Source organism: Trichinella spiralis (genome assembly GCF_000181795.1).
Source record: "Trichinella spiralis strain ISS 195 chromosome Unknown Scfld4, whole genome shotgun sequence".
NCBI classification, from domain to species: Eukaryota; Metazoa; Nematoda; class Enoplea; order Trichinellida; family Trichinellidae; genus Trichinella; species Trichinella spiralis.
Window position 1 is genome coordinate 8,325,005 of NW_003526943.1, and position 27,127 is coordinate 8,352,131.

The window sequence follows — 27,127 nt, forward strand, 5'->3', positions numbered from 1 at the left end:
GGGAAACCAAATCAAACAAACCAAACAGCCACACGGAACATTATGAAAATCAACCCAAAAACAAAAACAACAAATAAACAAACAAAAATGGAAGATCTTTTTCTTCCTGTAGAATTTCTACATACATAATTTTCATTTTATTCATTTTTTTAAGACAAACAATTTACCAACGCAATGTTAATAATAATAAATTTCAACTATTTCAAATAACATATTCCTCTTTTCATAATTTTTAAAACTTGCCCAGTTACACAACGACAAAAGAAAATTGCTGTTAAAGCTTAATTTACATACACGCATACGCCCCCTAAAATTAAATGACATCTTTATGAAAAGAATAAAAAATAAATTAATTGAACTGAAATTTAATATTTTCAAGCAACCAAATAAATGACTATCAAACAAATGCTGAATTAAATGATTATACAAAATAATAACTTTTAAAAAATTATGATTTTAAAGTAATATTGTCTAGCAGACTGTGCGTGATCTATGAAATACGATTAGCAAACAGACCTGCATGTATTTGAAGAAGGTTCAATTCAACCGTCCGTACTCCTTATGCACGTGGAAGTGAAGTACAGAAGCAACAACAACAACAACAACATAAGCACATTTACATCACAAACAATCATTGCAGAAAAAAAACAAAAACAAAAAAATGAATATTCAAATAATCAACTTGGAATGCATAATATTAACTGAGAAGGGATTGAGTTGGTTGGATTTGTTAGTGAAAATTATTGAAAGCAAAAGCTGACAACAACAACAACAACAACAAATACAGCTTTTCAATGCTTCAAGTGCTCAAAGGCCTTCACAACGAAAACAGTAGCGCCATGCAAACTGTCGCTGATCAAGCACAAAAGCATCCAAATGGTAACACATAAACTATTATGACCTGGAAACCTGAGCATGCATAGCACAGCCTGGTACAGCAATGACACACCGACAAGAGTATTGAACTACAACTAACGACTAAAGTTTTCAACCTGAATCACCATCATCATAATGCAAAATTATTCAATACATAATTCTGTAACAAAATCATAGTTATACACACCCACACATCCACTTTTACATGGATACATGCATATTAACACGGTATGCACATTGTATTTAAATTTAAATAATTATTACAAAATAAAAAAAGAATATCAAAAGTATCGCATAAAAAATATCCCACCTTTCAACAGACAACCTACAATATTATTAACATAATCGTCTGGGTAGATTTAAAATTAAAAAAAAACAATTAATAAAAAATTGTGCATTGTTGTGTATGCAAGCTGTGAAAAAAATGAAAAAACAAAATCGGCTAAACAACAAAGAAAATAATACAACATAACACACGCCATTATGCACATCTGAATGAGAATAAAAAAAGGAAAAGCTTTTTATTACGAGATGCTAAAAACTTCCGCATCGTACCACTTATTCCATTTTACATTGGAGGAAATTCACTTCATCCGTTTCAGATTATTTATTTTTGAAATTCAATTTCGAGATCAAAAAAAATAGGGGAAAAATGAATTAAACAATAATAATAAATTTCCTGGCTTTCTTGAAACAAGTGAAAACTTTCCATATCAAAAACACACATGCATGCGCGACAATCACGCAAATTTTCATCATAATGCAATAATAATAATAAGGAAAATAGTCAATTTCAAATGAACAGAAATCTTGCACATTTATTAAAATTAATAATTAATTTCTCATCATACTGTGAAAATTATTTACAATAATTTATGATTACTGCATATCTGATAAGAACTATCAGAAAAGTATACATATTTTTATTAAACTGATTTGTATTTTTGAAAAAAGAGTTGGCAAATTTACAATTGCAATTAAAAATTAATTTCGATCAAATGTAGAAAAAATGCACACTTTATACATATACATTATAAAGTAATGTAGTGCATGTTTGATTTGATTTGAAAATGCATATTTTTTTTTGGCAACACACACAACGTTTGTACGTGTTTGTGTTGAAATGCATAAATAATAATTTAATCAAATTTACAAAAGCAACCAGCACAGATTAACACGACAACAGAGAGAACAAATAAATGTACACTGTCAAAGTATATGAAATGGGTTTATTTGAACAGATTTAATGCTTGCAGATTTCAAAATCTCAAATGAACCCCAACGCACCCATTGACCACCAGAGTGAGCAGCATTTATTTGTTCACTTTTAGAAACGAATACGAACAAATATGCCAAAAGAATAAACTTTGATATCAGGATAAAGAAAACAACAACAACAACAACACCCAAACGAAATGCAAAATCACAATAAATTCTATGTGGAAGTTGATCACAGATGGATGGAATAAATGGGAAAAATTATTATTATTATTTTTTTCCCATACTCAGCTAGAAATGAATGCCAACTAAATTTTCTTATATTAATTATAAAATTTTAATATAAACAATTATCAGCATGTGATGCTTGCAATTTTCCACGAAACGGAAGCCAGTAATAATTTGACTGAAAACAAGAAGAGTTTGCTATGATCTTGTTTGATGGACGGAATCAATAAACACAACGGTCATAACGTCCGGAGCCACCATTACTACTCTGTTTGATTAATTCATCAACGCGCATAGGCGAGATCAATCAAATGAAAAAGAGGAAGGCGAGATGAAATCAAAAGAGGCTTATGATTTGCAAGCATGGGCAATCGTTCTTCGCAGTAATTTCATGTTAGCTTAAAACTTCATTTCAACTTCACATCCTATATGACAAACAAATCTTGCAAACATCATTTTAAGAAAAAGAATTTTTTCAACCGCTCGAAAATCATCAGCCTTTTTCAAAAATAACAAAAAAAAACATGCTACGATCCAACATCAAATGTACTACAACAATATACAATATTACATTTCATATTTCGAAATATTAATATGATAAAAGCAACTGGGAGATAATGAAAAGAAAAGAAAAAATCAAAAGTTCTGATTTAATCTTGTACAAGCAATCATCTGCTCAGCTGTTTACGTTAACAAAGACATAAAAACTTCAACATGCCCAAGTGACCAGACAGCTGCACATTTTATAAAGCACTTCCGTTTGGAAATAATCTCAAAATTTATTTGCTATTAATTGATACTGTATCACTTCTTCAAGATAGATTAAAAAAAAACAAAACAGATTACAAATGCTCCTCTTCAACACTGGATGGAGTTGTAAAATGCATTACCACAAATTCGATTCAGCAGTGCAAAAATCGCTTTCGCCTAACGCTCAACAAACTCAACAATATTGCATCAATTCAACATGTTTGTGCAACGCAAAAAAATATAAAACTGATCGAAACGTTCATCACGTGCAACAGCGGTATAATTTTACTGCCAGAAAAATTTGTAATGTATGCTGCCAATCTGGTAATATCAGTTACACGAATTTGCGGAGAAAGTAAACAATTTTTAACTGATATGGTAAACACAATTCATGTTGATATGTTGAAAAATAATATTAAAAAATTCAACTCGTATATCAGGGTGAAAATAGATAGACAAACAGAAACGGTTTGGTTTTCATGCAAAACAACAATCTTACCTGGCTGCAAGCCTCCTTCTGCGACACTTTGCGGTTCAGTCATTAGTCCCGATAACAAGTAAAAAATATACACGCATCAATATGTGGGAGGTAAAAAAGATGCTAACACAAAAATTATTATCTTTTACTTCAATAATACAGAACTTGGATAATGCCAGATGCACACATCTGTCAAACCTAAGATACAGTAGAATAAAATGAGAAGTAGGCAACAGGAAGTAAATTGAAATAAGCAACCGTAAAATATAGCATGATAATGTTAATATTTCACTCATTTTAATAAATTAATTGATTCTGATTTATTTAAATTTTAAATATTTTTCTCAAAAAGTATATTTATTTGTCTCATTCCTCAGAAAATTTATCACGTAGATATTATATTTGCATTAATGTTATTACTAAAATTGTTGAAAAACAATATTTTCATTCATTTCATTAATTTTTGTAATTTATTTTTAAGATTCTACTTTGAATTTAATAGCTAAATATCAGAGGCTACTGTAATCAGCTGAAAACAGATCTTCAAGTTAAAGGCAAAATGAAAATGCACATATTTTTAATATTCATCTTAAAAATTCGAATTAACTGTAACTTTTATGACATTTATACTGGTACAACTAAGGGAATTCACTTAGTTTGATTTTCAATGTGGCGCGATTCGAAAATACGCTTTTCAGTAAAACTTTCTCAAATGAAACTGCTGCGGTGATTAAACCACTTTATTTAGTTAAACGTTTGGACAAATTTTTTTTGGAAAATTGAGTGAATGCTTCATTTTAAAGAACTTACGACAATCAAACATATCACATGACTGAGTAAACAAACAAAAGCTGAAAACTACAAGCACTTGAAACTAATGTGCTATAAAAATAAAACTTTTAGGCAACTGCTAATACCTGTTTTCTTTACCTTTCTCCTTTTTATTGTATGCTATTTTCAAGTTCGAATAACATAGTTATCTCAATAAATCTATTTGTTTCAAGTACAATAGCATCTGAATATGGAAAGGATAGTACTTATTATGACACAAAAATGTATTTGGAAGTTGTTAATTTTCCTTCTGAAATTCCTTAAAAAATACAAAAATCATACAAAGACGATTTTTAAATCACATACCTTTGATAATAATTTACTTATTGATGCGGCATGAACCATTACATTTCCATAATATAACATTTAAAAGTTGCTTATCGATACGTAACAGCTGTAGAAATTTGAAAAAGTGGAAAACCTACTTTGTAACGAAATTACGCATTCACATAACTTGCATAATTCTTATGAGCATAAATGCACAATTATTCTTTCATAGAGAAGAATATCTCTGAAAATTTACGCACAGTAATTAAAAACTTTCATTTCCGCTAAACTGATAACAAATATTAGTGTTACGGTTTGTCAGCATAAAGAGAACAACACTTGTAATAAACGTTTACAGTAGTTTATTTGGGCACAATAAAACAAACAAATAATAACCAAGACACGCGAACCACTCACGCCGCTAACTCATACCAGTTGTTCTTTTACCGTATTTCCTTCCGGTGAATTTCGTACATGATTTTCAGACATACTACACTTTCTCGACTTTTAGAAGAAAATCATCCAAATACTTCGGTTTCTTACGAATTCCATTTGATTCTTCAATTATTTCTTTTCCTTCTTTAATATGTGCGGTCTCGGTGTTCTCTACATCTTCTTCTTCCCTTCCTTCTCATGATACTTCTTCACGTGTAAGCATAGAATCACAAAGATCTCGTACTTGAGCTACTGTTCCAGGCATCCATCTGGGTCCGGTCCCATAACTTCTCCATAGAACTGTATCGCCGACTGACAGATTTATATCTTTCATCCGTTTTCTTTCATTTATGGTTTCTGACATTTCCGCCAATGATTTCTCTTTTACTTTGGGTGATTTGAATCTCCTACCTGAAGCTGTTGCCTCCATTCGGGTGGAATGTTTTCGATTGCTGGGTCTATACGCCTTTTATCAATCTTGAATCTTAAGAATGACACTGCCTCCATCGTAAACCGGTATTTCAATCTATTCAACGGGAGTCCAGCTTCCCTGAGTCGTTGTAAAACTGCTCGCAGTCGTTCCTAATGCTCTGCTTCATCTTCTACCGCTATCAAGATGCCATCTAATTACACTGCTGTGCCTTTCAAATTTGGCAAGACTGACTCCATTAATCTTCTGAAGATGGTTGGCGCTGATTCACTGCCAAAAGGAAGTCTATGTATTTTGTATAAGCCACGGTGTGTATTTAAAGTAAGCACTTGGGACGTTGACTCATTTACTCGAACTTGTGTAAGCTGTATCCAAACCTAATTTTGGGAAGAACTTTCCTCCTGCCGTTCTGCCAAAACTTCGTTAATTGTTGGTAAAGGGTACACATCATCAGACTTTATGGATGAATTCACTGCTTTGTTGCTTTGTAATCGCCACACAGCCGAATTTTACCATTTCCTTTTACCACTGGTACTACGGGTGATGCACATTCTGAATAGTTGGTTGGATCGAACACTTCTTCTTCTACCAACCTACCTTTCTAGAGCGACTCTGCTTCCGCTTTACTTTTCAACGCAAATGGAAGTGGTCTATAACGCAGAAATTTTGATTTCGCCTCCTTATCTAAAATTATTGATGCTAGTCGACCGGTATACTGACCCAGTTCTACATTGAGTTCTTTATCCAGTTGTTTATTTCGGCTCAATAAAAGGCACAACTAAGAACCAACACATGCGCCACTCACGCCGCCAATTCATACCAATTGTTCCTTTACCGTATTCTCTGTGAATTTTGTACCTGATTTTCAGATATACTACAATTAGTAACGAACAAAATGTAATTTTTTTAATCAGTGTACTTGGTTCTATTTACAGAATAAATTCTTTAGTGTTATATTGGTGAAATTGAAAGCTGAACTCTTCATATGTTTGTAATATAACGTTTTCTGCGCTTGCATTATTTAATATTTGAGTGAGTTCTGAAAATTGTCATATTCCATATATGAGTTCAATTTTAAATAAGGTTGAAGAAATGGATTTTAGCTTCAATTGTTTTTTTGAATGTTGTATATTGAAAAAATATTTTTTTAATACATTTTAATTATATTTCATTTCATGTAAACGTAAATGCTAAAAGTAATTGTTATTATAAATGATGACGCTAAATTTCTATGCAGATATTTGCTTGAAGAATGAATTTGACAGCATTTACGTTATGTAATGCAATAGGTTAGGAAGTAAAGATTTTTTTGACGTTATTTAACTTGTAGCTTAAAATTTTAAAGATGATTTTTTTGTTAATATTATCTGATTGAATATTTTCAGCTTATTTAGGAACATGGGTAGTATGCTTTTCTTGAAGCTGTTGGTTGTAGTCTTAGGATACTTTTTTGGTGTTTTCTTTTTTTCTCGAGGCTTTCTGTTAACTCGACATGCGTTGTTGCACAAAAGCAGTTGTTACGATGTACAGTATCCGGTCAGTTCAAGCTCTCCTTCTGGATGTTGGGTGAAATCGAAATACAAACGCGCCATTTTGCTAGTTGTCGATGCATTGCGTTACGATTTTGTAGCATCTCCGAAGCATTCGAAAAAAATTTATCACAACAAATTTTCCCTGGTCAACGAATTGCTTTCCAAAAAACCTTCCAACAGTATGCTTTTCAAATTTATTGCCGATCCGCCTACTACAACTTTGCAGCGTTTGAAAAGTTTGACCACCGGAAGTCTCCCAACTTTCGTCGATGCCGGCACCAATTTTGCTGGAACTGCAATTGAAGAGGACAATTTGATCGATCAAATGATAAATCAAGGAAGGAAGATCACTTTTATGGGCGATGATACGTGGATGGCGTTGTTTCCGAATCATTTTAATAAATCTTATCCATTTCCTTCGTTTGATGTGAAAGATTTGCACACGGTGGACGATGGAATTTTAGCCCACTTGTACGATGAGCTTCGATCTAACAGTTGGGATCTTTTGATTGCTCATTTTTTGGGAGTCGACCATTGTGGACATAAATACGGACCAAATCATCCAGAAATGTCAAAAAAATTGCATCAAATGGATATTGTTATTCGGTAAAAAATATTTTTTGATATTAAAAATAATTTTTTTAATATAAGTTAGTATTATTAGAAATGTCACAAAAGTGATGCCTGATGATACAATTTTGTTCGTTTTTGGCGATCATGGGATGACGCAGAACGGTGATCACGGAGGCGATAGTGAAGAAGAATTGAGTGCAGCTTTATTTGCTTACAGTCCACAACGTCTGCATTTTGAGAAAGAAGTAAGAATCCGAATGTTTTGTTTTTCTAAGAACGATCATTTTATACATTCACAACATCTCTTTTGTTATGAATAGCAGTTTATTAAAATACTTTCTATAATGCTCTATGAAATTATGAGGAACTTTTTTGAAACGTAATAATAAAAAAATTTTTGTTTGAAAATTGAAAAAGAAATATAGAAGAAATTAGTGAGAATGTTTTCAAGTATTATAGTGCGAATGCTTGAAGCGGATGAAGGAAAAAAATTAAGCAACTTTAAATTTCCATAAAGGTTTTCTCCGAAAATGACTTTACACAATAGACAAGAAGCGTTTGCATGCAATGTACAAAAAACAGACATGGTGAACAAATGTGTTTTGTTTAGTTATTTGTTTGTTTATGGATTGCAAGAAATGGTTATAGTAGTATAGAAGAAAATATATTTTTACGTTAAAAAAATTTATATATATTAATTTTATGATTATGTTTAAGAATGTTCATCGAGTTGCTGCACAGCTGAATCTTGTACCAACTTTGGCACTTTTATTGGACATTCCCGTTCCATTTTCAAATTTGGGTGCCTTAATACCAGAACTATTCCCTGACAGAGAGGATCGTACACAAGCTGCCAGGGTAAACGTTTACCAAGTGAGTGATGAAAAAAAAAGAATTTAAGCCCATTTTTATTTGTTTAAACTTCTTTTTCTAGGTGATTCGTTATACTGAAACTTATTTGAGAAATTTCCATGATTCCGTATTGACTGAACGCTTTTCATCGTTGCTGAAAATATTCAACAATCTCGAAGCGGACGAGCTGACCGTGGAAAAGAGTTTGGATATTGTTCACAAAGTGAACAGCATTTTCTTGGACTCTTGGGCGAAATTTCACTTGGGCTGGATGACCCTTGGAATAGTGACCATATTGGAAACGATCGTCTCCTCTTTGGTCATGGTTCGTTTCCCTGACCGGGCCGAAAGTGGTCGGCTGCTCTTTTTGAAATCTCTTCACTTCGCTTTGTTTTTCTGGGCAGTTTTAGCTCGCAACGAAAGCATCCCACCCGTAATTGGCATCACCCTGAGCATCGAATTGACCATGCATTTGCACTGCTTGGTCGGCAAATTGTTCACCGCCGTCGACAATATCCGGACGATGGATTGGATTTCGTTGTTTTTCATGTTCTTGCACGCGATCAGCGTCTTTTCCAACAGTTATATAGTCAACGAAGATGCCGTCGTCCGATATATCGTTCAAGCATTTTTTATCATGTTTTTCATCTCCACTGTGAGAAAATATCTCGCAAAACAATGCGGCTTGCATCGTTTCCACTGCAAAACAAGAAGACTGACCCTGTTTGAATGGTCGAAGAAAAATGATTATTTAAATTTGACAGCTTTTGTCACAGCCGGCATGATGATCATCAGATGCGGTGTTTGGTACAGACGATGTCGTGAAGAATTGGTCAAATGTACAATGTCGTTGTTTTTGCTACCGTTCGGCAGTCTGCTCGACCGCAACGACAAAATCATCCGCATGCTGGTGTCTTGCGTCAGCGTTTGGATCATCTACATTATTCCGAAACGTTATTTGCAAGACAATGGTCATTTGGATGGTGACAGTCGACTGCTGGTGTTGGTATGCAAATTTTGCTCTAAGCTCATCTCGTGGTCGTTGATGGCTAGCTGGGCTTATTCTTGGCTAGCCGAAGAAGTGCCGAAGATGATGGAAAATGGCTTGCCGTTGTTTTTCCCCCGATGCTGCTATGCTGGCTTTGTTCTGTTTTTCATGTTTTACTTATATGACCCGTTGTTCACTTATACGAATGTCGTGGACCGTGGAGCCAAGCTGGTGTCGGTGAATGTCCACTTCCCGATCCATTCTTTGCACGCTTACGCGAAAGAGAATTGGAAAACGTTCTTGACCAACGGTCCAACAAACCAAGGGAAGTTGGTCTTCGTTCACGGCTTCAAAACTGCTCTCAGCGGAAGTTTGGTTGCTTTTATCTGGAATTTTGCATTAATTCTCACCCTTTTGCTGGGCGACGGTACCAGCTTTTCAGTGGTATGTTTGCTGCTCATCTCAGCGATTCTATTGCGCCTCAACAAAGAAGGTATATGTTATTTATTTTTGATTCAGCGAGAGCTTGCTAATATTGTATTTTTAAAAGAAGTTTCAGAACATTCAATGCTTCCTATAATTGTTTTCATGGTTGAATTGTGTTTTCATTTTTTCTACGCATTTGGCCACCAGCCAACGTTCGCGGCAATTCCGTGGGATGCGGCATTTGTCGGAGTGCCGGGCAATTTCAAATATCTCTGGCTGCAGACGTTGCTAGTCATGCTCAACATAAGCGCCAGTTTTGTATTTGTGATCTTCTTCTTGCCGATGGTTGTCTTCACTCGGGATGAGCATTCCGCCGCCCAGGTAGCAGCAATTGATGCTCAAGGCAGAAACTGTTCAATGCGCATATTCACTTGCAACGTACTATTTTTGACAGTTCTCGGAACTAAGGTACAATTTTGATATTGCTTATTATACTTTTTTGTATTTATTGATTTTTGATATTCCATTTTTAGTTGTTTTTCTGCGTATTAGCTTGCGCTCTTCATCGACGTCACTTGATGGTGTGGAAAATATTTGCACCGAAATTTATTTTCGAAAGCGGACTGTTCTTTGTTACTTCTGTTTTCATGTTGATACAATTTATTCTTGTTCTGAGATTACAAAGTCGCTTTTGTTTCTTTTTACAAGCGAACAAGCGTTATTTTTCACACGATAATGATTAAAACAAAATTATTATTATTAATAGCTAATATTAAATAATAATTGTTAGTGGTGGTGGTAGGTGAATTTTTTCATTCATTCGTAAGAAACACTCAGAGTATCTTGTCCAAGTGGGCGTGTTGCAATTGGAATCGACAAAGGCTCACGTTGGTCATACAAAGTAGGGGCTTGTAAAATTATATAAAGCGTTCCGACGTTGAAAAATGCAAAAATAACAAGAAACAGCCTGTCGATTACCATTCCAACAAAAACCCAATCGGAAGCAATCTGAAATTATTATTTTCTTTTCATTTCATATCATATGAATAGTGTTTGTTCTTTGCTCACCGTGTCATCTTGGTCAATTTCCATGAAGTGTTTTTCAATAAATCGTACATCTCTCAGAATACGCAGAACCAATTGGCGGTAGATTCGATGTCGACGGTCAGCTTTGGTTTCATTTTTCCTCGGCAAGCAAGGACTGCCGTTGAAACACAAGGGTCGAAAGGTGGCGCAAAATTGGCCGGATATTTTGGCCTTTTCCTTCTGTTGCAACTGCTCGTCTCCACTATAGCCTGGATAATTCATGCACAAATATCTGAAAGTGTTCGCGATTGGTTATCGAGTGGAAGAAGCATCGAAAAATAATTTGAAAAGTGTCATTTGCAAACTTGGGCAACGTGTGCAGGAATACACGACGCATCCATTGCGGCATGCCGTGAGTGGAGCCGCGGCGGAAGTGCAAGTTCACCGTTATGACACTGATGATTATGCTCAAAGTGACCAAGACCATCGTGAACAGCAAATATCGACCAAACATTGGAATTACCAAACTCGTCGGCGGGATAATTTCAATTAATACCTGGTAAAAGCAAGCACGAGCAGTAGATGGAAAAATTAATTGAATGATGAAATAAAATTACCAAAAAGAAAACAGTCAGTGTGACCAAAATGGAAATTGAAAAGGTTATCTTGTGATCGGAGAGATAAAACACCAGCGTTGTGGCGAACGAAATCAGAAAGCATGGAATGATCAAATTGACCGTATAAAATAGTGTCTTTCTTCTCAGACTGAAGTAGAACGTGATGTCGACGTATTTTTCTTTGCCACAACAGCTGCTGTAAATTTGTTCGTGTCGTTCACTGGTTAAAGATAGTAGATCCCATTCGGCACTTCTGCAAAAAATTAACAACATTAAACTATGTCTGACAAAATTTCAAAAAAAACAAATAAATGCATATATATATATGTATATATTCATTATTTGTGTGTGCATATGTATATATATAGAGAAATACTTGTAAAAGTAAGATAAATCCATGCCTACTTCTAAGACATGGACAGTTTTTTCATCTGTAACTACTTCTTTTACTAATTCTTCTGGAAGTTGTCGCATATCAACGAACGCACCGAAATAGCTCCAAAGGCCAAATTTCATCAAGCACTTTTGAGAATCATATGGAAACCATGTAACGTCTATCTGAATAAAATTACTTTTTTGAAAAAAACTGAATAACCAATATAAAAACTGACTGACAGAGCAAAATGATTTGTAAATTGCTGGAGGTTTCCACACAACCGTGCCATCATAATAGACCAGTGCATCGTTGAATATGGTAATTTCTGGATCACCGGCAGCGCTGTAAATTATCAATTATTAAATTGTACACTTTATAAAAATCATACTCACTTATTGTATAAAACTATATCTGGAGTCCACAGTAAGTCTGCTGGAATGTGCAATTTTTTTATTCCTCCATACATATCAGGATCCCAGACAAGTTTACTATCGGGCCATTCCTCAAAAATTGCATTCATAAAATTAATGACGAAATAAAATCAATTTGCCACTTTGAAAAGCAAAAACTATATTATTGAATGTTATTGAATTAAAATTGCATTACCATATCAAGCCATAAATTTGTAGTAAGCATTTGATTTTTTTCATCCTAAAGTGAGAATAAGAACAACATTTTTTGTAAAATGGTAAATTTTTTGAAAATTTTCAAATCGTTTACCACGTCAATGATGCGAATCAGCGAGGCACCAAATTTGATGGTTAAAATTTCACTCGCATTTCGTACTGGTCGAGATATTTTATTATAATTATATAATAAATCTTCAAATAGTTGCATCTGATTGTTGGAACTCCAAACGTAACGAACTGCAATAAACATCAACTGAAGTATAAATATTTTGCTAAAGTATAAAATTGATTTCAAAATTGTACACTTTATGAAGCTCAATTTTCGTTCCTATTATTCTGTTTATTAAAATTTCCAAATAATCCTCAATAATTTCAATTATATACATAAAGAACATCCGAAATTGTTGTTGTAATTGGATATTTTTTTATCAATTTCCGTTTATTACAAAAAAAATGTTTAATAATTTGATGAGAAACACAAGTATTTCTAAGCAAACAAATTACCGTGAATGAGAAAATAAAAACTTAGAGCAGTGTTATAAATCAAAATCACGACTTTCGCTGTCTTGAATGCGATACGAATTAGAATGGCGTGTGGCTATAAATTAAAGGAGGAATTCAATTTCAATTGAAGCCTTTCAAGAGATCATAAAATCAAGCCTACGTGCTAAAAAGTTATCTTAAAACTCATAATGCAAAAACGATGCTTAGAATGCTTGAAGCAACACCAAAAAAACATGATTGAAAGCTATTTTTTGGTTATTGACATGCACCATTGTTTACTGTTGTGTTATAGACAAAAAAAAAACAAATTTCTAAAAGTATAATTTGACGTTGGATTTTCGTCTAACATGCTATTGAAAGAAAATTATCACTTTTGTTGATTGAACTTTATGGACTGTTTCACATCGTTTGAAAAATTTTTAATATTCCCAGCATAAAAAACAAATTTCAAATAATAATAAAGAAAAATCAGTTTAAAGCAACAATTTGTATTAAAACACACACACACACTTGCATTAATAACTTAATAAAATTTGCTTTTGGTTATTTTGGGATATATTCAGTGCAAATACTGAAAAAAGATTAAATTCATATTATCATTCAACGTTTTTAAATAAAGAAATAAATGGTTATTAAAAAATCATTTCATCGGTTTACTATCAAATTATTGACTACATGAGTGTTCAGAAGAATTGAATAATGCATTTTGTGCTCTGCTATTCATCAAGCGTGATGGTTTATCAATTTTATTTATTCATTTTAACATTTGATAAAATGATTATCTTTACCACCTACTCTTGTTTGGAAGTTTTTCATGTTTGATTCCAGATGTTGAAAATGTTCAAAAAATTATGTAGGATTATCACTCATTTAAAAAATTTCTTCTCGTTATCAAAGAATTCAAGATGCGTGAAACATTATATATATATATGGACGTATATGCCATTTAATACAGCAGAAAATTTCGTAAATAGATAACTGCAAAAGTTATGACATAGAAAATATGAAAATTTTTAAAAAGCGAACTTACTGATTGAAAAGAGAAGAAGAACTCTTTTCATTCTAAATTCTTACAAATTCACCAGTGAAAATTCTATTTTCACATGAACAATAGATGCAAAAGATGAACGGTAAAAATAATATGAGATGAAATGAAGTTTTGAATCAATTTCAGCAAGAGAGTTGTAAAAATTAATTCCAATAAAGTTAGAAAGCAGAAAGCATCATTTTCAAAACAGATTTGAGAAAATTTTCTTCAATTTGCTCGGCAACGGATTTTTGATAAATTTTCGTCATATGCACTTTGCATATCAACAAATAAAACGCCTGTCGGTAAAGGGGCTATTGATTTTGGAAGAGAATGAATTGGACGTGTCTTTCCGCCTGCTTGGTCATCTGCTTCATCATTGTTGCGAATGAGGTGATCAATATGCAAACGGATCAACTGATTGGCTGCTTGGCACGTGTGTGCAAACGTAGACGTTTCTTCTTCTGGCAGCTGTATCAAAATTTCTTCAAATCAACATTCACCACTTTAAAATTTATTCCATTTCTTATAAATTTTATGAAATTATTCTTTTTGTTTTTAAATGCATGCATACACAAACACACCCAAATTTGTATATGAATTAAATGTAAAATAATTAGACAGATTGTAAAATTTTGGAAAACATTCGTAGAAATGTTATTTTTCTTGCTCTTACATACACTGCATATAATAACAAGATTTCTTACAACTACTGACAATATTTCAGGTTAAAATATTACAAATATGTATGATTTATGAAAACAATTTTGCTTTTAGAAATATGAAATACACAAGATGCGAAAAATTTATAATCATTTTATCATAAATCAGATCCGAAAAATTGGCATGCCCGTAAAGAGCTGAATGAACTACATGATCAAAACTCTTTTTATATTAAAATGGAAATTTTTAACTTTTAAAGTAGTTTCAAGTAAATGGACAAAGCTTGGGTAGTGAAAATCGAATCATCCCAGTTTGCTTATTCAATGTCTACTTAAATAGCTGTATTGTGCATAACAAAGGTTCTTTCTTTCTTTTTAATAAAAATATACCTTGTAATCAAGAATGCAAATGCTCTGTTATTCATTCAAAAAATAAAGTTTAGTTTAAAGTTTCATTATATCAAAAAATTATCATTCAAACTTGAAACCACGGTAAGCATTTATAGAGGGTTATGAGCAAAAGAACAGTTTAATTATTAAAAAAGGGACAAACAAGTTCATTTAATCAAGTTAAATAATTGTGCAAATATTTCTCAGAATCTGCATGTTTTTTATTATAAATAATAAATTGAAGCAGACTCAATTTGCAAACAGTTCATTCATTGATAAATAAATAACAAATTACATTCTTCAATGATCATCTCATACATCAGTCTTTCAACATTAATGCTATTAAAGTTAGTTTTTACCAAAAAAAGTGCCTTTTCTCTTATTACTGACATTACAAGAATCTTAAAAAAATGCCAGTGATAATCAAAATCAACGACGCTTTCAATATTTTGCCTGAATGGCTTTGATTCTACCAACGTACCCAGACGTTTGACTTTATGGAAATCCCATAAGTGCATTATGTTAGTCAAATTAAAAATGGCGTAGCAGTGCTTTCAAAGATACAACAGCTGCTTGCTCACTTCAATCTTTTTCTAGTCAATCAAAAGTGAATTAAAATAACAGCAAATTTTTCTTTTCCACATTTTTCTTCTTTTCAAAAGAGCAAATTTTTTTGTTTCGAATTCTCGCCCGTAAAAATCAGCTAGCAGAAACATTTTTAAACACTGTTAATGCAAGTAAAATGAACTGTGTTTCATTAGATTTTTTATTCATTTTTTATTGAATGATCTTCATCCAAAAATGCAAATAGTGACACATAATTATTAACCACGATAAAGAAGAGAATTTATATTGCATTCAAAAGTTGTAACAGACAAATTGTAGTAAGATACCTTATGGTTTTCATTTTCCATTTTCCATAGCATTTGTCGCAGTGCTACTTGGAAATGATTTCAGAAAAACTCTTTCCACCGTGTCCGCTGTTATGAAAGCGTTTTCAACGGAAAGCTTTTCAACTTTTAATAAATACATGGATGGAAATAAACATTTTATTAAATTGCATTAAAAAACCGTAGTTCATTGGACTGTGCACAATAAAGATGGGAGATCATAAGAACATCAGCAATTTCATTCCTCTTTCCGTAGTTTTAAAATTTCATGAATTAATATGCAAAAAATAAATTTTATGAATTACACTTATGTCTATTAAAATTTTTCTCATTCGAACAAATTGGATATTTGTGTAGTAATTCACTCCAGAAATTTTCTATGTAACACGAGATAGCTCTTCAAAGCGGTAAAATAATGCCTGCACATCTATATTTCTGTAGCAATTACTAGTCTATTCAGGTATTGAAGTTCTTGATTTGCATTCATAGAATAAAACAAATAAAATAAATGAATTCATAGAATAGAATGAAGATACATTACTTATTCATTTTTAGAATAAAGTCAAATTATTAGCTGTTAAAAAATTAATTAAATTTCGAGTAAAGAGCAAATAATATTTTACATTTTTGTTCAGATTTAAATAAAAACAAAAAATCTTTAATATGATGAAATTATTTAAAATTTCAATTTTTGATTGATAATTCACTGTATTGTAACGAAATCCATGCATATAGTGATGAAGTGTACTGTAGTTAATACCTGCATTTTAAATGTTTTTGGTTATAAGTTGTCAGCCGTGTATATTGTTGAAGCTATATTTTTGAAGAAAATTTAATATGGTAATAAGTGAAATTTATTTTCATTATCTGACGCTGCTAATTTAGACAAAAGGCACAACTAGCTTTGGCAAGCGTCATACAAAAACGCATACATTATGTCGAAGATGTGGAAAATCATCGTATCATATTCAAAAAAGTCGTTGTGCTTCATGTGGCTATCCATCAAAGAAGATGAGACGCTGTATGCTGAAAGGCATGAATTTTATCATATGCTGATAACAAACATATTTCAGACAACTGGAGTGAAAAAGCACTTCGTCGAAGAACCACTGGAACCGGGCGTATGAGATATTTGAAAGTTGTTCGCAAAAAGTTTAAGTATGATTTTTATTATATTATTATGGATAACTGAAACTGTACATGCTTTCTTCTACTGTTATACAAAGAAGTAAATTGTTTAAAGTTTTACGAGCACAACATTTTTATAGAGAAGGATGTTGTTTTCCTTAGAATACATTATGAATTTTAAAGACGAACATTTACTAAATACTAAATATCTTTTCATTTCATTTGTAAAATGTAATTATACTGACATTAAAACATTGTTCGAGATGAAACATTTAGGCTAGATAACGAAGGAAATTGATAAAATTGAGTTTATTTTTTATTTTCTTTATGGTATTTTTAAAAAGCACTTATTTATATTGGGCAATTTTAGGAATGGGTTTCGTGAAGGCTTTCCGAAGAGCAATCGTAAAGGAAATTCTAATCAATCCAAGAAAACAGCTAGTAGCGAAATTTAATTTGGGGTTGGATTATCTGTTATGAATATCCAATAAATATGGTCGAAATGTTTGTTGTTGATTATTTTACTTTTCATTTAATCTTTATATAAACAGAAAATGAAGTTGATTGTATTTGAAGAGGATGAAGCACAGATGTGGCACAGTTCTGCAGTGTGAACTTGAATAATAACACTTCGATGGTAATGACTTGTATTATTGATGAAGATATGGAATTTACACTTATCAGCTGAAATTTGTAAATTGTTTGTAATCAGACGTTTGTTTAGCATCACAAACTAATTAGGTGTCTGTTTTTGTGCAAATTCTATGGGATATAATGCAAATTTTGTTGACGTAGGTTTTTGGAAATTAACATTCAACTGATTGTACTTGAATAAAATTTAAAGAAGCAAAGAAAGGGTATATTTTGTTAAGATTATGTTTTCTTATTGGTTTTACAGTTGACTGGAAATGAAAACTTTTTATACTTTTAAAAAGAGTAAAAATTGATTGCATTTGTTTGTTCAATAGTGGTGTGTTGTTTAAGAATTGGGTGAGACTATTCATTTTTATTATTAAATTCAGCTGAATCGATTAAGGTAAGAATTTGAAACTTTAAAGAAGAAAAATTAGCCGAATTTGCGAAGAAGACTACTTGGAAATAGATCTTTTACATTCAAAAAATGATGAAATGCTAATGTGTGTGTATGTATGTACGTGTGTGCATGCCTGCATGTATGTGTGGAAAGATTTGAAAATTGAATAAAAATTGATTGTATGTAAAATAGAATTTCAATGTGAGAACATTAGATAATAATATTGCGACCAATTACAATTTCGACCCTTAGCAATATAGAAACTCGATTAAGGACTTGCTTTTCAATCAGCATTTATAACTGGAAAATGGGGAAGAATTAAATGACAAAGAGATGATTAAATGGCCACCTGAATCGGCTTCAGTATCTCAGTTGTGAACGAATCGATTTGTCAATAATGAATAAAGTGAAATGAATTGACATCCGTCGGCAGTTGGTTGCCTGAAATAGACAAGATGAGAAGGAGGAGGTGATCCAGGGGATGTTCGACTGGCAACAACGGATATCAAAATCAATTAAGTTGAAAATGTATCGAGAAATTAGCCTAAATGATCAACGGCGGCTGTTAAAGCCTTTAATCTAAAAGCTCGAAGCTTTGTTTGACCGTTGCAATTTGCAATTTGCTGATGAAACAATTAAAATGCCTGTTTATGAATTCGGCTCATTTCTTTTCCTCAAACCGAATGCGACACTTATTCATCAATTGTTCGGGCGCTTGTTGAAGAAATATGGTCCATTCAGAAAATGCCCAATTTTTACCACACTAATACGTCAAATTAGTCAATTAAAAAAGGGATCCACTTTGGGGCTCTGTTTCTACCTTGGGAAAAGGACAAGCCGACTGGCATTGTGATCACTTGTTGTTTATTGATTTATAAAACAACATTCAAATTATTAATTACAAACGCTCTAATAGAGTTGAGATTCAATTACAGCGTTTGCAAATCACTGCAACTACAAAGAAAAATTAAAATGAAATTTGGGAAAAGGTGGTGGATCAGCTAAGCGAAACTGTTAGTAAATTAGTTTAAATAAGGATTCAACAGCCACGTACACCAGCATACCATATCTCTTCATTTGAATAACAAAGGTATCATTGTTTTTTCAATTATTCACCATTATTTAGTACCATATTATTCAATGACTACAATATTTATTATATTTTATAATTTAAGAGAAACATCCGTGAAATAGCTTTATTCGATATGTACGCATAAGCAGTTTTTCGTTTATAAAAGGTTTGATTTTAAATTATAGAAAATACATAAATTGAATCAATTATTAATTAAGGTTATTTTCATTTTAATTCATGGGCAATGAAATGTTTTTCTTTTTTCTTAAAAATATACTTTTATGTTTTAAAAAAAGTGCAATTATTCATCTATTATTATGGCGAATTATTGGTAATTTTCAACTTTATATCATAAAGCTTTGATGTACATTTTAAAAATTAATTTTAATTTTAAATGCTTAATCAGTTGCTAGAGTTAGTTTATGAGGAAAAATTTTTAAATGAAAATAAGCTTTACTGTTCTTTAATCAGCCCTTATTAGCAACAACTGCAAGCATATGTATAATAACGGGCGTGAATGTTCTTTTGAACATTAATAATAAATAAAGTACAACAGAGCTTTCAATGGTATTCATTCTTTTTTCGATAATTTGCCTTCTTCATATTCATAATGCTTATGATTGAGCAGTGAAAGAAAAAAGAATTGAAGTCGTTTGAAAATATTCCTTTTATTCTTGTTATTAGAAGATTTTAAATTTTTTTCTTTATTTTTGCGAAAATCATGATTTGACTGTTCATTGTTCAAATTCAGCTACTTCAAATTAAGCATCAAAAAAATTATTATTCCTTGTGACTGAAAAAGGTGAACTTGTAGATGTATTCAATCACAACTTTTACAATTTGCAAAACATTATTAACAATATTTTCAATGTTTGCAATATTAAATCGTATAAAATGGTTTATTTCAAAATTCACTGCCAACGGTGCTGTCGCTTGCTATAGTGAGTGAGAAAATTTTCTTCTCACCTAATGCGCAACAGTTTAATAATTTGCAAACTTTGTGATTAATTATTTACTAATATGATGAATATGCATGAAATGATTAATAGACATATGAAACAAGCGATCAATTTCTTCCTGTTATTAATACAACTTTGCCACATATTGGGATGGTAAAATTGACCTGAATGGAGGGAGAACAAAAAAAATTTAATAAAAAGTACTGAAATTTCATTGTAATGTAATTGTAAAAGAAATAATGATAAACAAGCAATATAATTCAGCTTGTTGATTAATTAAATTTGCAACTTATTCATATTGTACACCGAAAATAAAAAAAAACCGAAAAATAATTTAGTTTCAGTATGAAAATGAATTAAGCAAATATTGTTGTTTAATTTCGCATGTTTTGAAAAATTTATCAAGAAATTAATTAATTAGTTAGTTTTTTTTGAATTGGTGATGAATAAAAAAATGGTAAAGAATGTATTAATAGTTCTATTGTAACGGTTCAATTGAGGCGATAAATGATTTTTAAATGGTAAAAGCATTAGCAATTTAAAGTATCAGTTCCGAGCTGATTGTCGCCGAGTCAATCTGAGCTCTTGGCGCTGATTGATCGCCAATTTGTGCGTTAATGAATTACTCGGCTTTGCTTTACTTGAGTCTGAAGTGGAAATGACCGAACCGAACGCGTTCAGCTGGCAATATAGAGCATCTATAGCCGGATACAGCTTAGCTAGCCAGCTAGCCAGCTAGCTACCAGCTACTAGCTAACCACTGACTGACTGACTGGCTAGTTTTGCAAGCGCTGCGCCAAAGCATAGATTGAACAATAAATCTCTCTATCTAAATCAACCCCTCTGATTTTGTCCCGGTCGGTGAAGTATGAATTATTCAGGAAATGCACTTGTCAACAGCTCCGATGGAAAATTGCTCTTCAAAATTGTTCAAAAGTGACCAAGCGAATGGTGGGCCGGCTGAAAATATTAATAATGACAAGAAGACAAAATTTTCCGTCGAAAATATCCTCAGCATGGACGCTAACGAAGAAGCAACAGCGACGACAACACGAATAAACATCGACTGCGGAATATCAAGCACAAGAAGAAGTGCCGCTGTTCATTTTCACGATGGTAAAAGCTGTTGTGTTCAATTTTCATTCTGTACACTTTTGCCAAATTAAAATCAAACTTAAAAGCACACGAATGAATAACAGTATGCAAATTTAAATTGAAATGTAATTTTTATTTAGCTTTTATAATATGCAAGCAAATGGGATGCTTTTATATTTCCAATCTACTTTAAATTTTCCTATTTTCTTCTTTTTCCAACACTAATTACAGCAATTATTTAAAATCATTTTAAAATAAATATTTAAATTTATTTTTATTATTAAGTTGAATAAAAAATTTTTCAATTCAAACAGCAAACAATTAATACTAATAACAATGCTTTGCAAATGGCAGTTGTTTAATAGCAACTAATTGCCGGAGATTAAATGGCCACAGATTATTATTGTTATCATTAACTTGAAAGGTTGAATAAACTGATCAATAATAATTATAATAATTTTTGCTTAATTTTTATCATTTCTCAAAAATGTAAAATGCCCAATCCCAGGGCAGTGGTTTTATTGTAATATGTTGCAGCATAAGAAAGTATTGTTTTTTTTGTTTAAGGAGAAAATTTGTTCAAAAAAACTCCACTGTGTGCAGAGTTGAGTGAACGGAAGCCGTCGTCGAGTCAGTTCAATCATGCGGGAATGAAGTTCGCCAAACCACGTCGAGCGAGGACCGCTTTCACTTACGAACAGCTTGTCGCTTTGGAAAACAAATTCAAAAATACCAGATATCTGTCCGTCTGCGAGAGGCTGAATTTAGCTTTGTCGTTGAATTTATCCGAGACCCAGGTTAAAATTTGGTTCCAGAATCGACGAACCAAGTGGAAGAAGCAAAATCCCGGCGCCGAGGCTATACAAGAAGGGCAGGAATCGTCGTCCGTGTTGAGTGCATTCAAGCCGTGCACCTCTTTCATCACTGACATTGCCGCCGAGCAGGGATGTCCAGCATCTTCTGTGAGGAACGGCAATTTCATGCTGAACTATGGAAACGAACCCAACTTTGGTTCCATCATGTCCTGCTTCAACTCGACCGCCACCACCCCTACCGCCGACATGATGAATCTTGTCGCTTTTCATCCGCTGTTGCCGCCGTCCTTTTACCGCTTTTATGAATTGAATAAATGGTAATTAATTAGTAAATATGCTAATCTGATGAAAAGACTGTAACAATTAATTTTTCATTTTCATTTGTTTATTTGTTGCAGGTTTTTTTAACCTGTGAATCCAAAAAATATTATTTATTCATTTCCGTTCATTACAACAATAACCTGTAAACATCAATCATTATTATTATTATTTGTATTAATATTTTGAATTTATCATCTCGTTAGCATATTCTGTAATAAAATCGAAACAATGTACATTTCATCGCAACACTAGTGATACACGCACGCATCGAGCATATTGTTTTTTCAGCTTTTCATTAAAAATTAATATATATTTACATTGTCTGCTTGGATAGATTTCAGTTAAATGTGAAATTACGATTTAATTTTCAAATGAAACTTCCCATTCGTTCAATCTATTTACAGAACTTGTAATCAACAAAGTATTTTTCTTCTGTCAGTATACTTCTCGGCTTAAAAATAGCAACACTGAACATATGTATATAGTTATAATTTTAATGAAATTAAATTACGCTTGAATACATTTTTTTATACATTGAATATTGTGACATGAAAAGCATCATTGTGCTGAAACAGTGAACTGCAATTTCATCAGTCGCTATCGCGTTCTTTTTCATCAGTTATTATTCAGCAGAAGTCATGAATTTCAAAAAAAAATTTATACACTGATTTTTTTGACATGCAAATTTTTACACACAATGAAATAAAGCAATTTAAATTTACAAATTGATCTGCAATCTATCGCACTGCACTTGCAAATACAACTTTTTCTAATACTGAAAAGAAGAAAAAAACAGCACATGCATATATAGTATTAAATGTTTTACTACTACTTCCTCAACCACTTTTTTCTCCACGCAAACATTTTATTATTATGGAGCGACTACACCACCATCTTAAAGAAAATAAAAACAATATGTAAGTAGGAGAAAACGGCAAAACTAAAGCAACACTGGTTATATTAATAGTGTGTTGTTGAAGAAAAATATTCAACCGATAGTTATGGCCTGATGGATATTGGGCTAAGTAGATGCTAATTATACACTAAAAGATGTGGGGTAAAACGAGAAGTAGAATCAATAAGTTTCAAGATTTCGTCCAAGCAATTTTCTCACGCATCATTGTGAGAACAAACAATATCATAACAATCGTGTACAAAGCTCAGGGTAAAGGAATAAATGGATAAATGGCAACTTGTAAATATGCCAACTGGGAAATAAAACAAACATAAATTAATAAATAATATAAGGAAGAAGATGAGGGTTAAAAAATTGCACACATTTCTTTTCGTTCAAATTGTTGCTGATCACAAATTTTCTTCAAAATACTTATAAGCAGGATTTTCGTAGCCGCTAATCTGCATGTTGGCTACGTGTCGTTCTTCAGGTGTACATGCGCTGACCTGTGACAAATAAATAAATAAATAAATAAATATATACTTTTGAATATCTTTAGCTTTTAGAATTTTAAAAATGAACATACTTCGATAAATCCTTGTCCAGCATGATTTGCTCTGTGTCGCATGAAAAATATGCCACAAACCACCGCCGCAATCAAAGACACTCCAGCAATGGAAAAGAATATGAAACTGTGATCAATATATTTCGATGCACTCTTTCCGATACTTTTCTCTTGGAATACCTTTAAAAAAATAGATTTTTTTTATAAAAAAATAATTCATATTTAGTATAAATTACAAAATCATGAACAATATCTTGTTTCTTGTTCAACAGACTAATGTCTTCCTCGACTACATGAATATTACGAAGTGGCAAACTAGAAATTGTCTGCTCTTGTCGTTGTACAGGATCGATGGTATTTTCAGTAATTTCTTTGCGTTGTACTTTCACCGAAGGTGCAAGGGTGATTATTTGGTCAACAGTCAGTTTTCTATTATCTAAATAAATTTTTATAAAAGCAGATTTAACAGAAAAAAAATAGAACAGAGTTTTTATTCTTCATCATATTACATGCATTGTTGTTGCCAATGATGCGCGCCTGATACATATTCAACAGCTGATGATACTGAGCAGAGGTAAGATAGCCATCCGGGAATGTTTCCGCGATGTCGGGTGTATTCTCACGTCGGTATGTGTGGAAGAAATCTTCTGCAAAAAAAGGGCATAAAAAATTAAAAAAATATCCAACAACAACAACAACAATAAGCCACACCTATTGCAGTTCGGACTTTTTTGTCGATCTCGGGATGGAATTTCAAAAGGGATATCGTAGCGTTGATACGGCGGTCGATGTCGACCAATTTGTTCAGCACATCCGATTTGAAGAAAATACTCTCTTGCGGCTTGGATCGAAGCATATGCCGGTAGTGGTTGAGAAGATGCACCCGGTCCTTTTCCTCTGCCCTGACGTAGGCTTTCAACGTGCGAAGTATAGCGTGGGCCGGCGGTGGTCCGGCCACGTCGTACAGCTGATGAAATTCTTTCAAAGCCAGACGCTTCTTTTCGTTCAAATTCGCCATCACCCTCTGCTGGTGGATGTCTTCAATTTGATGACGTTCATCCGCATTCTCTTCTTCCAACGCGGCAACAGTTTTTTGGAAGCGCTACAATTAAATTACAAAGAAATAAAAAAAAACAGTTAATAATCCTCATATTCGAAATTTGAAAACAAAACACACAACAACTCTACATACCATGTTCATTTCATTTTTAAATGATTCCGCATGCTTTGGATCTCGTCTTTTCATTTCTTGATATCTATTTTCCAATTCGGACCACTCTTTCATCACCTTCAATTGAAAACATTGCAAAAAATACTGTCGAAAAAATATTCCAAACCATATCATATATAATAATACTTTGGAAACTTTCTTGTGATGCACTTTTGTCAAATGTTCCAAAGCATTCTTGTACGCTTCGTGTTCAATTTCTGGATCCGCAACACGAAGATAGGCGGACTTTTCGTTGTCAGCATCCGCAGCTTCGTTCTCTGCATCGTCGTCGTCGTCATCGTCATCATCTTCTTCGTAATCTTCTTCTACAAGTGCAAAAAAAACAGACTGTTGATGTGGTCGACAACTCTATTTTAAATCACCATCACCCACCATCATCATCTTCATCTTCATCATCATCAGCGGCTGTTTTCGGAGATGCTGTAGTCAGCAAAGCAGGCGGTGGTACTGTAGAATGAGTTCTTGTAGTAGTAGTGGTGGTGGTTGTCACCGCGGGTGGATATTCTTCACTGTCGTTTGGTATTGCTGGTCCGTATAATTCGTTGTCACGATCTCTGCTCGACTGCATGCGGATCGACAGTCTGCCAACGTTGACCACATCGGCATTGATGTCGTCTCTGTTCGGACAACATACGAACTCCACGCCGGAGAACATGTCCAACCCGCACGGTTCAAGCATGGCGAACGACAAAACCGAATAGGAATTGCGTCGTTTGCAATTTTTGATTGCCGTCTGATTCCAATAATCGAAATCTTTGCATATATTTTCATCGTCCACATGCTCGAAATGACAATTTTTTGGCACCAGCAGTGCGTCGCTTTCGAATTCACCAACTATAGAACAAAACAAAGTCAGTCAGTCAGTCAGTCAGTCAGTTGGTCAAATTTTCCTTCTACAAAAGCAAATCTTCGCAAAAATCATTTCATACCCATGCAACGGTACGGTTTCACCCAAAATGACCATTTGCAAGGATAGCCGTCATCCTTGCACCAATTGTCCACTTCGACAAAATGACTCGATTCGACAATATTTGTCACGGTCAAATTCCAATAAACCTTAATATTCAAAAATTAAATTTAAACGCATTTTTTGCAAATAATAATAATAATAATGCAAAATGGTCCAACCTTTCGGCAATATTTCAAAATGTCCAATTTGCCAGTTAGGCATGATGCCCTCGAGTCGGGATCGCTGGCCCAAGAACCATCTTCGGTCATGTAACGATTTCGAAAACCACAACGGAAAACTACCTGCGGTACAAATGCATTGGCCTTCGTCTTATGATTCGACGCAGCGCTTCCTGCATAACCGCCAGAAACTGCTTGGAAACGAGTCAACTGAAATGATACACATTCAAATAAATTAATATCATTTAAATAATTTCTAAAATGCATTTGAAAAATTACTACAATGCACAATCAAATTGCCTAGATTTTACTTCTATATAATTAATATGCATGCAAACGTATGTCATTCGATAAATTGATTTGCAATTCAAAAATTGACATAATATTGACAGCAACTGAATATACTAATTACTGCGCATTAACATACAGATGAAAGAAGAAGAAGAAATGAGAAAAACATGTTTTCATTGTATCGATAAAAATGTATTCTTTTAAATATCTTTACCATGAGCAAACAGTGGAGATGAATAAGAAGAAGCAACGTTATCAAGCTGAAATTATCAAAACAGGTTTCAATGTAACCTTGTAATTGCAATTTAACCGGTCAAGCGTTAAACCAATGAAATTAGAATAACTTTTTGCAGTTTATTATTAGCCGCAATTTGAAAATCTAGTTATTAAACAAATTCTTCAAAAGAAAAATGCCAAAATACCAGGGAAAGAATTGCATAAACAATTCAGAGATATATTTCAATTGTTCAATAAAAATTGAAAATTGTCTTTTGTACAGTTTATGTCAAAAGTTAATAACCATTGCAAAGTTCATTTACAACATCTACGAAATGTTACTGATTTCTGTGCTTTGACAATTCAAAACATT

At 32.8% G+C, this 27,127-nt stretch overlaps 8 protein-coding genes across 8 annotated transcripts; 4 read left to right on the top strand and 4 right to left on the bottom strand.

The window, feature by feature from the left end:
- Window positions 1-3,203: 3,203 nt before the first annotated feature.
- Tsp_02069 (hypothetical protein) lies at window positions 3,204-3,752 on the top strand. The gene is made up of 3 exons (XM_003377797.1): window positions 3,204-3,349; window positions 3,513-3,629; window positions 3,713-3,752. The coding sequence occupies exons 1-3, from the start codon at window positions 3,204-3,206 to the stop codon at window positions 3,750-3,752; spliced, it is 303 nt and encodes a 100-aa protein (XP_003377845.1).
- A 1,527-nt stretch (window positions 3,753-5,279) lies between these two features.
- On the bottom strand, window positions 5,280-5,513 carry Tsp_02068 (conserved hypothetical protein). Its single transcript, XM_003377798.1, has one exon. The coding sequence runs from the start codon at window positions 5,511-5,513 to the stop codon at window positions 5,280-5,282; it is 234 nt and encodes a 77-aa protein (XP_003377846.1).
- Window positions 5,514-7,005: 1,492 nt separating this feature from the next.
- Tsp_02067 (conserved hypothetical protein) lies at window positions 7,006-10,364 on the top strand. The gene is made up of 6 exons (XM_003377799.1): window positions 7,006-7,074; window positions 7,272-7,615; window positions 7,710-7,863; window positions 8,336-8,491; window positions 8,553-9,902; window positions 9,978-10,364. The coding sequence occupies exons 1-6, from the start codon at window positions 7,006-7,008 to the stop codon at window positions 10,362-10,364; spliced, it is 2,460 nt and encodes an 819-aa protein (XP_003377847.1).
- Window positions 10,365-10,700: 336 nt separating this feature from the next.
- Window positions 10,701-13,852, bottom strand: Tsp_02066 (putative neurotransmitter-gated ion-channel ligand binding domain protein). Its single transcript, XM_003377800.1, has 7 exons — window positions 13,832-13,852; window positions 12,296-12,405; window positions 12,143-12,245; window positions 11,904-12,085; window positions 11,467-11,780; window positions 10,953-11,179; window positions 10,701-10,892 (listed from the first exon to the last, which is right to left on the bottom strand). Exons 1-7 carry the CDS (start codon window positions 13,850-13,852, stop codon window positions 10,701-10,703), a joined length of 1,149 nt encoding a protein of 382 aa, XP_003377848.1.
- Window positions 13,853-14,291: 439 nt separating this feature from the next.
- Window positions 14,292-15,633, bottom strand: Tsp_02065 (conserved hypothetical protein). Its single transcript, XM_003377801.1, has 2 exons — window positions 15,550-15,633; window positions 14,292-14,534 (listed from the first exon to the last, which is right to left on the bottom strand). Exons 1-2 carry the CDS (start codon window positions 15,631-15,633, stop codon window positions 14,292-14,294), a joined length of 327 nt encoding a protein of 108 aa, XP_003377849.1.
- A 1,168-nt stretch (window positions 15,634-16,801) lies between these two features.
- Tsp_02064 (60S ribosomal protein L37) lies at window positions 16,802-17,632 on the top strand. Its single transcript, XM_003377802.1, has 4 exons — window positions 16,802-16,845; window positions 16,891-17,026; window positions 17,079-17,163; window positions 17,504-17,632. Exons 1-4 carry the CDS (start codon window positions 16,843-16,845, stop codon window positions 17,586-17,588), a joined length of 309 nt encoding a protein of 102 aa, XP_003377850.1. The 5' UTR covers window positions 16,802-16,842; the 3' UTR covers window positions 17,589-17,632.
- Window positions 17,633-21,081: 3,449 nt separating this feature from the next.
- Window positions 21,082-22,428, top strand: Tsp_02063 (homeobox protein SAX-1). The gene is given in 3 exon segments (XM_003377803.1): window positions 21,082-21,313; window positions 21,860-22,089; window positions 22,108-22,428. The coding sequence occupies 3 exon segments, from the start codon at window positions 21,082-21,084 to the stop codon at window positions 22,426-22,428; spliced, it is 783 nt and encodes a 260-aa protein (XP_003377851.1).
- A 1,305-nt stretch (window positions 22,429-23,733) lies between these two features.
- Window positions 23,734-26,594, bottom strand: Tsp_02062 (amyloid A4 extracellular domain protein). The gene is made up of 11 exons (XM_003377804.1): window positions 26,586-26,594; window positions 26,248-26,457; window positions 26,049-26,175; window positions 25,492-25,953; window positions 25,246-25,424; window positions 25,081-25,176; window positions 24,600-24,990; window positions 24,433-24,535; window positions 24,125-24,317; window positions 23,910-24,068; window positions 23,734-23,829 (listed from the first exon to the last, which is right to left on the bottom strand). Exons 1-11 carry the CDS (start codon window positions 26,592-26,594, stop codon window positions 23,734-23,736), a joined length of 2,025 nt encoding a protein of 674 aa, XP_003377852.1.
- Between the last annotated feature and the right edge of the window lie 533 nt (window positions 26,595-27,127).

Excerpts from the sequence above, each read along its gene's own strand:
- Tsp_02064 (XM_003377802.1), top strand. Across the intron at positions 17,027-17,078 it reads ATCAAAGAAGATGAGACGCT|ACAACTGGAGTGAAAAAGCA; the intron begins GTATGCTGAAAG and ends AACATATTTCAG. Across the intron at positions 17,164-17,503 it reads GTTGTTCGCAAAAAGTTTAA|GAATGGGTTTCGTGAAGGCT; the intron begins GTATGATTTTTA and ends GGGCAATTTTAG.
- Tsp_02069 (XM_003377797.1), top strand. The coding sequence starts at position 3,204 with ATGCATTACCACAAATTCGATTCAGCAGTGCAAAAATCGCTTTCGCCT. Across the intron at positions 3,350-3,512 it reads GTTCATCACGTGCAACAGCG|GGTGAAAATAGATAGACAAA; the intron begins GTATAATTTTAC and ends CTCGTATATCAG. Across the intron at positions 3,630-3,712 it reads GTCATTAGTCCCGATAACAA|AACTTGGATAATGCCAGATG; the intron begins GTAAAAAATATA and ends TCAATAATACAG.
- Tsp_02062 (XM_003377804.1), bottom strand. Across the intron at positions 25,954-26,048 it reads GAAACCGTACCGTTGCATGG|TTGGTGAATTCGAAAGCGAC; the intron begins GTATGAAATGAT and ends TTTGTTCTATAG. Across the intron at positions 24,318-24,432 it reads TATCATCAGCTGTTGAATAT|AAAACTGACTGTTGACCAAA; the intron begins GTATCAGGCGCG and ends TTTAGATAATAG.
- Tsp_02067 (XM_003377799.1), top strand. The coding sequence starts at position 7,006 with ATGCGTTGTTGCACAAAAGCAGTTGTTACGATGTACAGTATCCGGTCA. Across the intron at positions 7,075-7,271 it reads TTCAAGCTCTCCTTCTGGAT|CGTTTGAAAAGTTTGACCAC; the intron begins GTTGGGTGAAAT and ends ACAACTTTGCAG. Across the intron at positions 7,616-7,709 it reads GGACCAAATCATCCAGAAAT|AAATGTCACAAAAGTGATGC; the intron begins GTCAAAAAAATT and ends TAGTATTATTAG.
- Tsp_02068 (XM_003377798.1), bottom strand. The coding sequence starts at position 5,513 with ATGGAGGCAACAGCTTCAGGTAGGAGATTCAAATCACCCAAAGTAAAA.
- Tsp_02065 (XM_003377801.1), bottom strand. The coding sequence starts at position 15,633 with ATGCACTTATGGGATTTCCATAAAGTCAAACGTCTGGGTACGTTGGTA. Across the intron at positions 14,535-15,549 it reads GGCAAAATATTGAAAGCGTC|CTGCCAGAAGAAGAAACGTC; the intron begins GTTGATTTTGAT and ends ATTTTGATACAG.
- Tsp_02066 (XM_003377800.1), bottom strand. The coding sequence starts at position 13,852 with ATGAAAAACTTCCAAACAAGA. Across the intron at positions 11,781-11,903 it reads GATTTATCTTACTTTTACAA|AAGTGCCGAATGGGATCTAC; the intron begins GTATTTCTCTAT and ends AATTTTTTGCAG. Across the intron at positions 10,893-10,952 it reads AAATTGACCAAGATGACACG|ATTGCTTCCGATTGGGTTTT; the intron begins GTGAGCAAAGAA and ends TAATAATTTCAG.
- Tsp_02063 (XM_003377803.1), top strand. The coding sequence starts at position 21,082 with ATGCACTTGTCAACAGCTCCGATGGAAAATTGCTCTTCAAAATTGTTC. Across the intron at positions 21,314-21,859 it reads CGCTGTTCATTTTCACGATG|GAGAAAATTTGTTCAAAAAA; the intron begins GTAAAAGCTGTT and ends TTTTTGTTTAAG.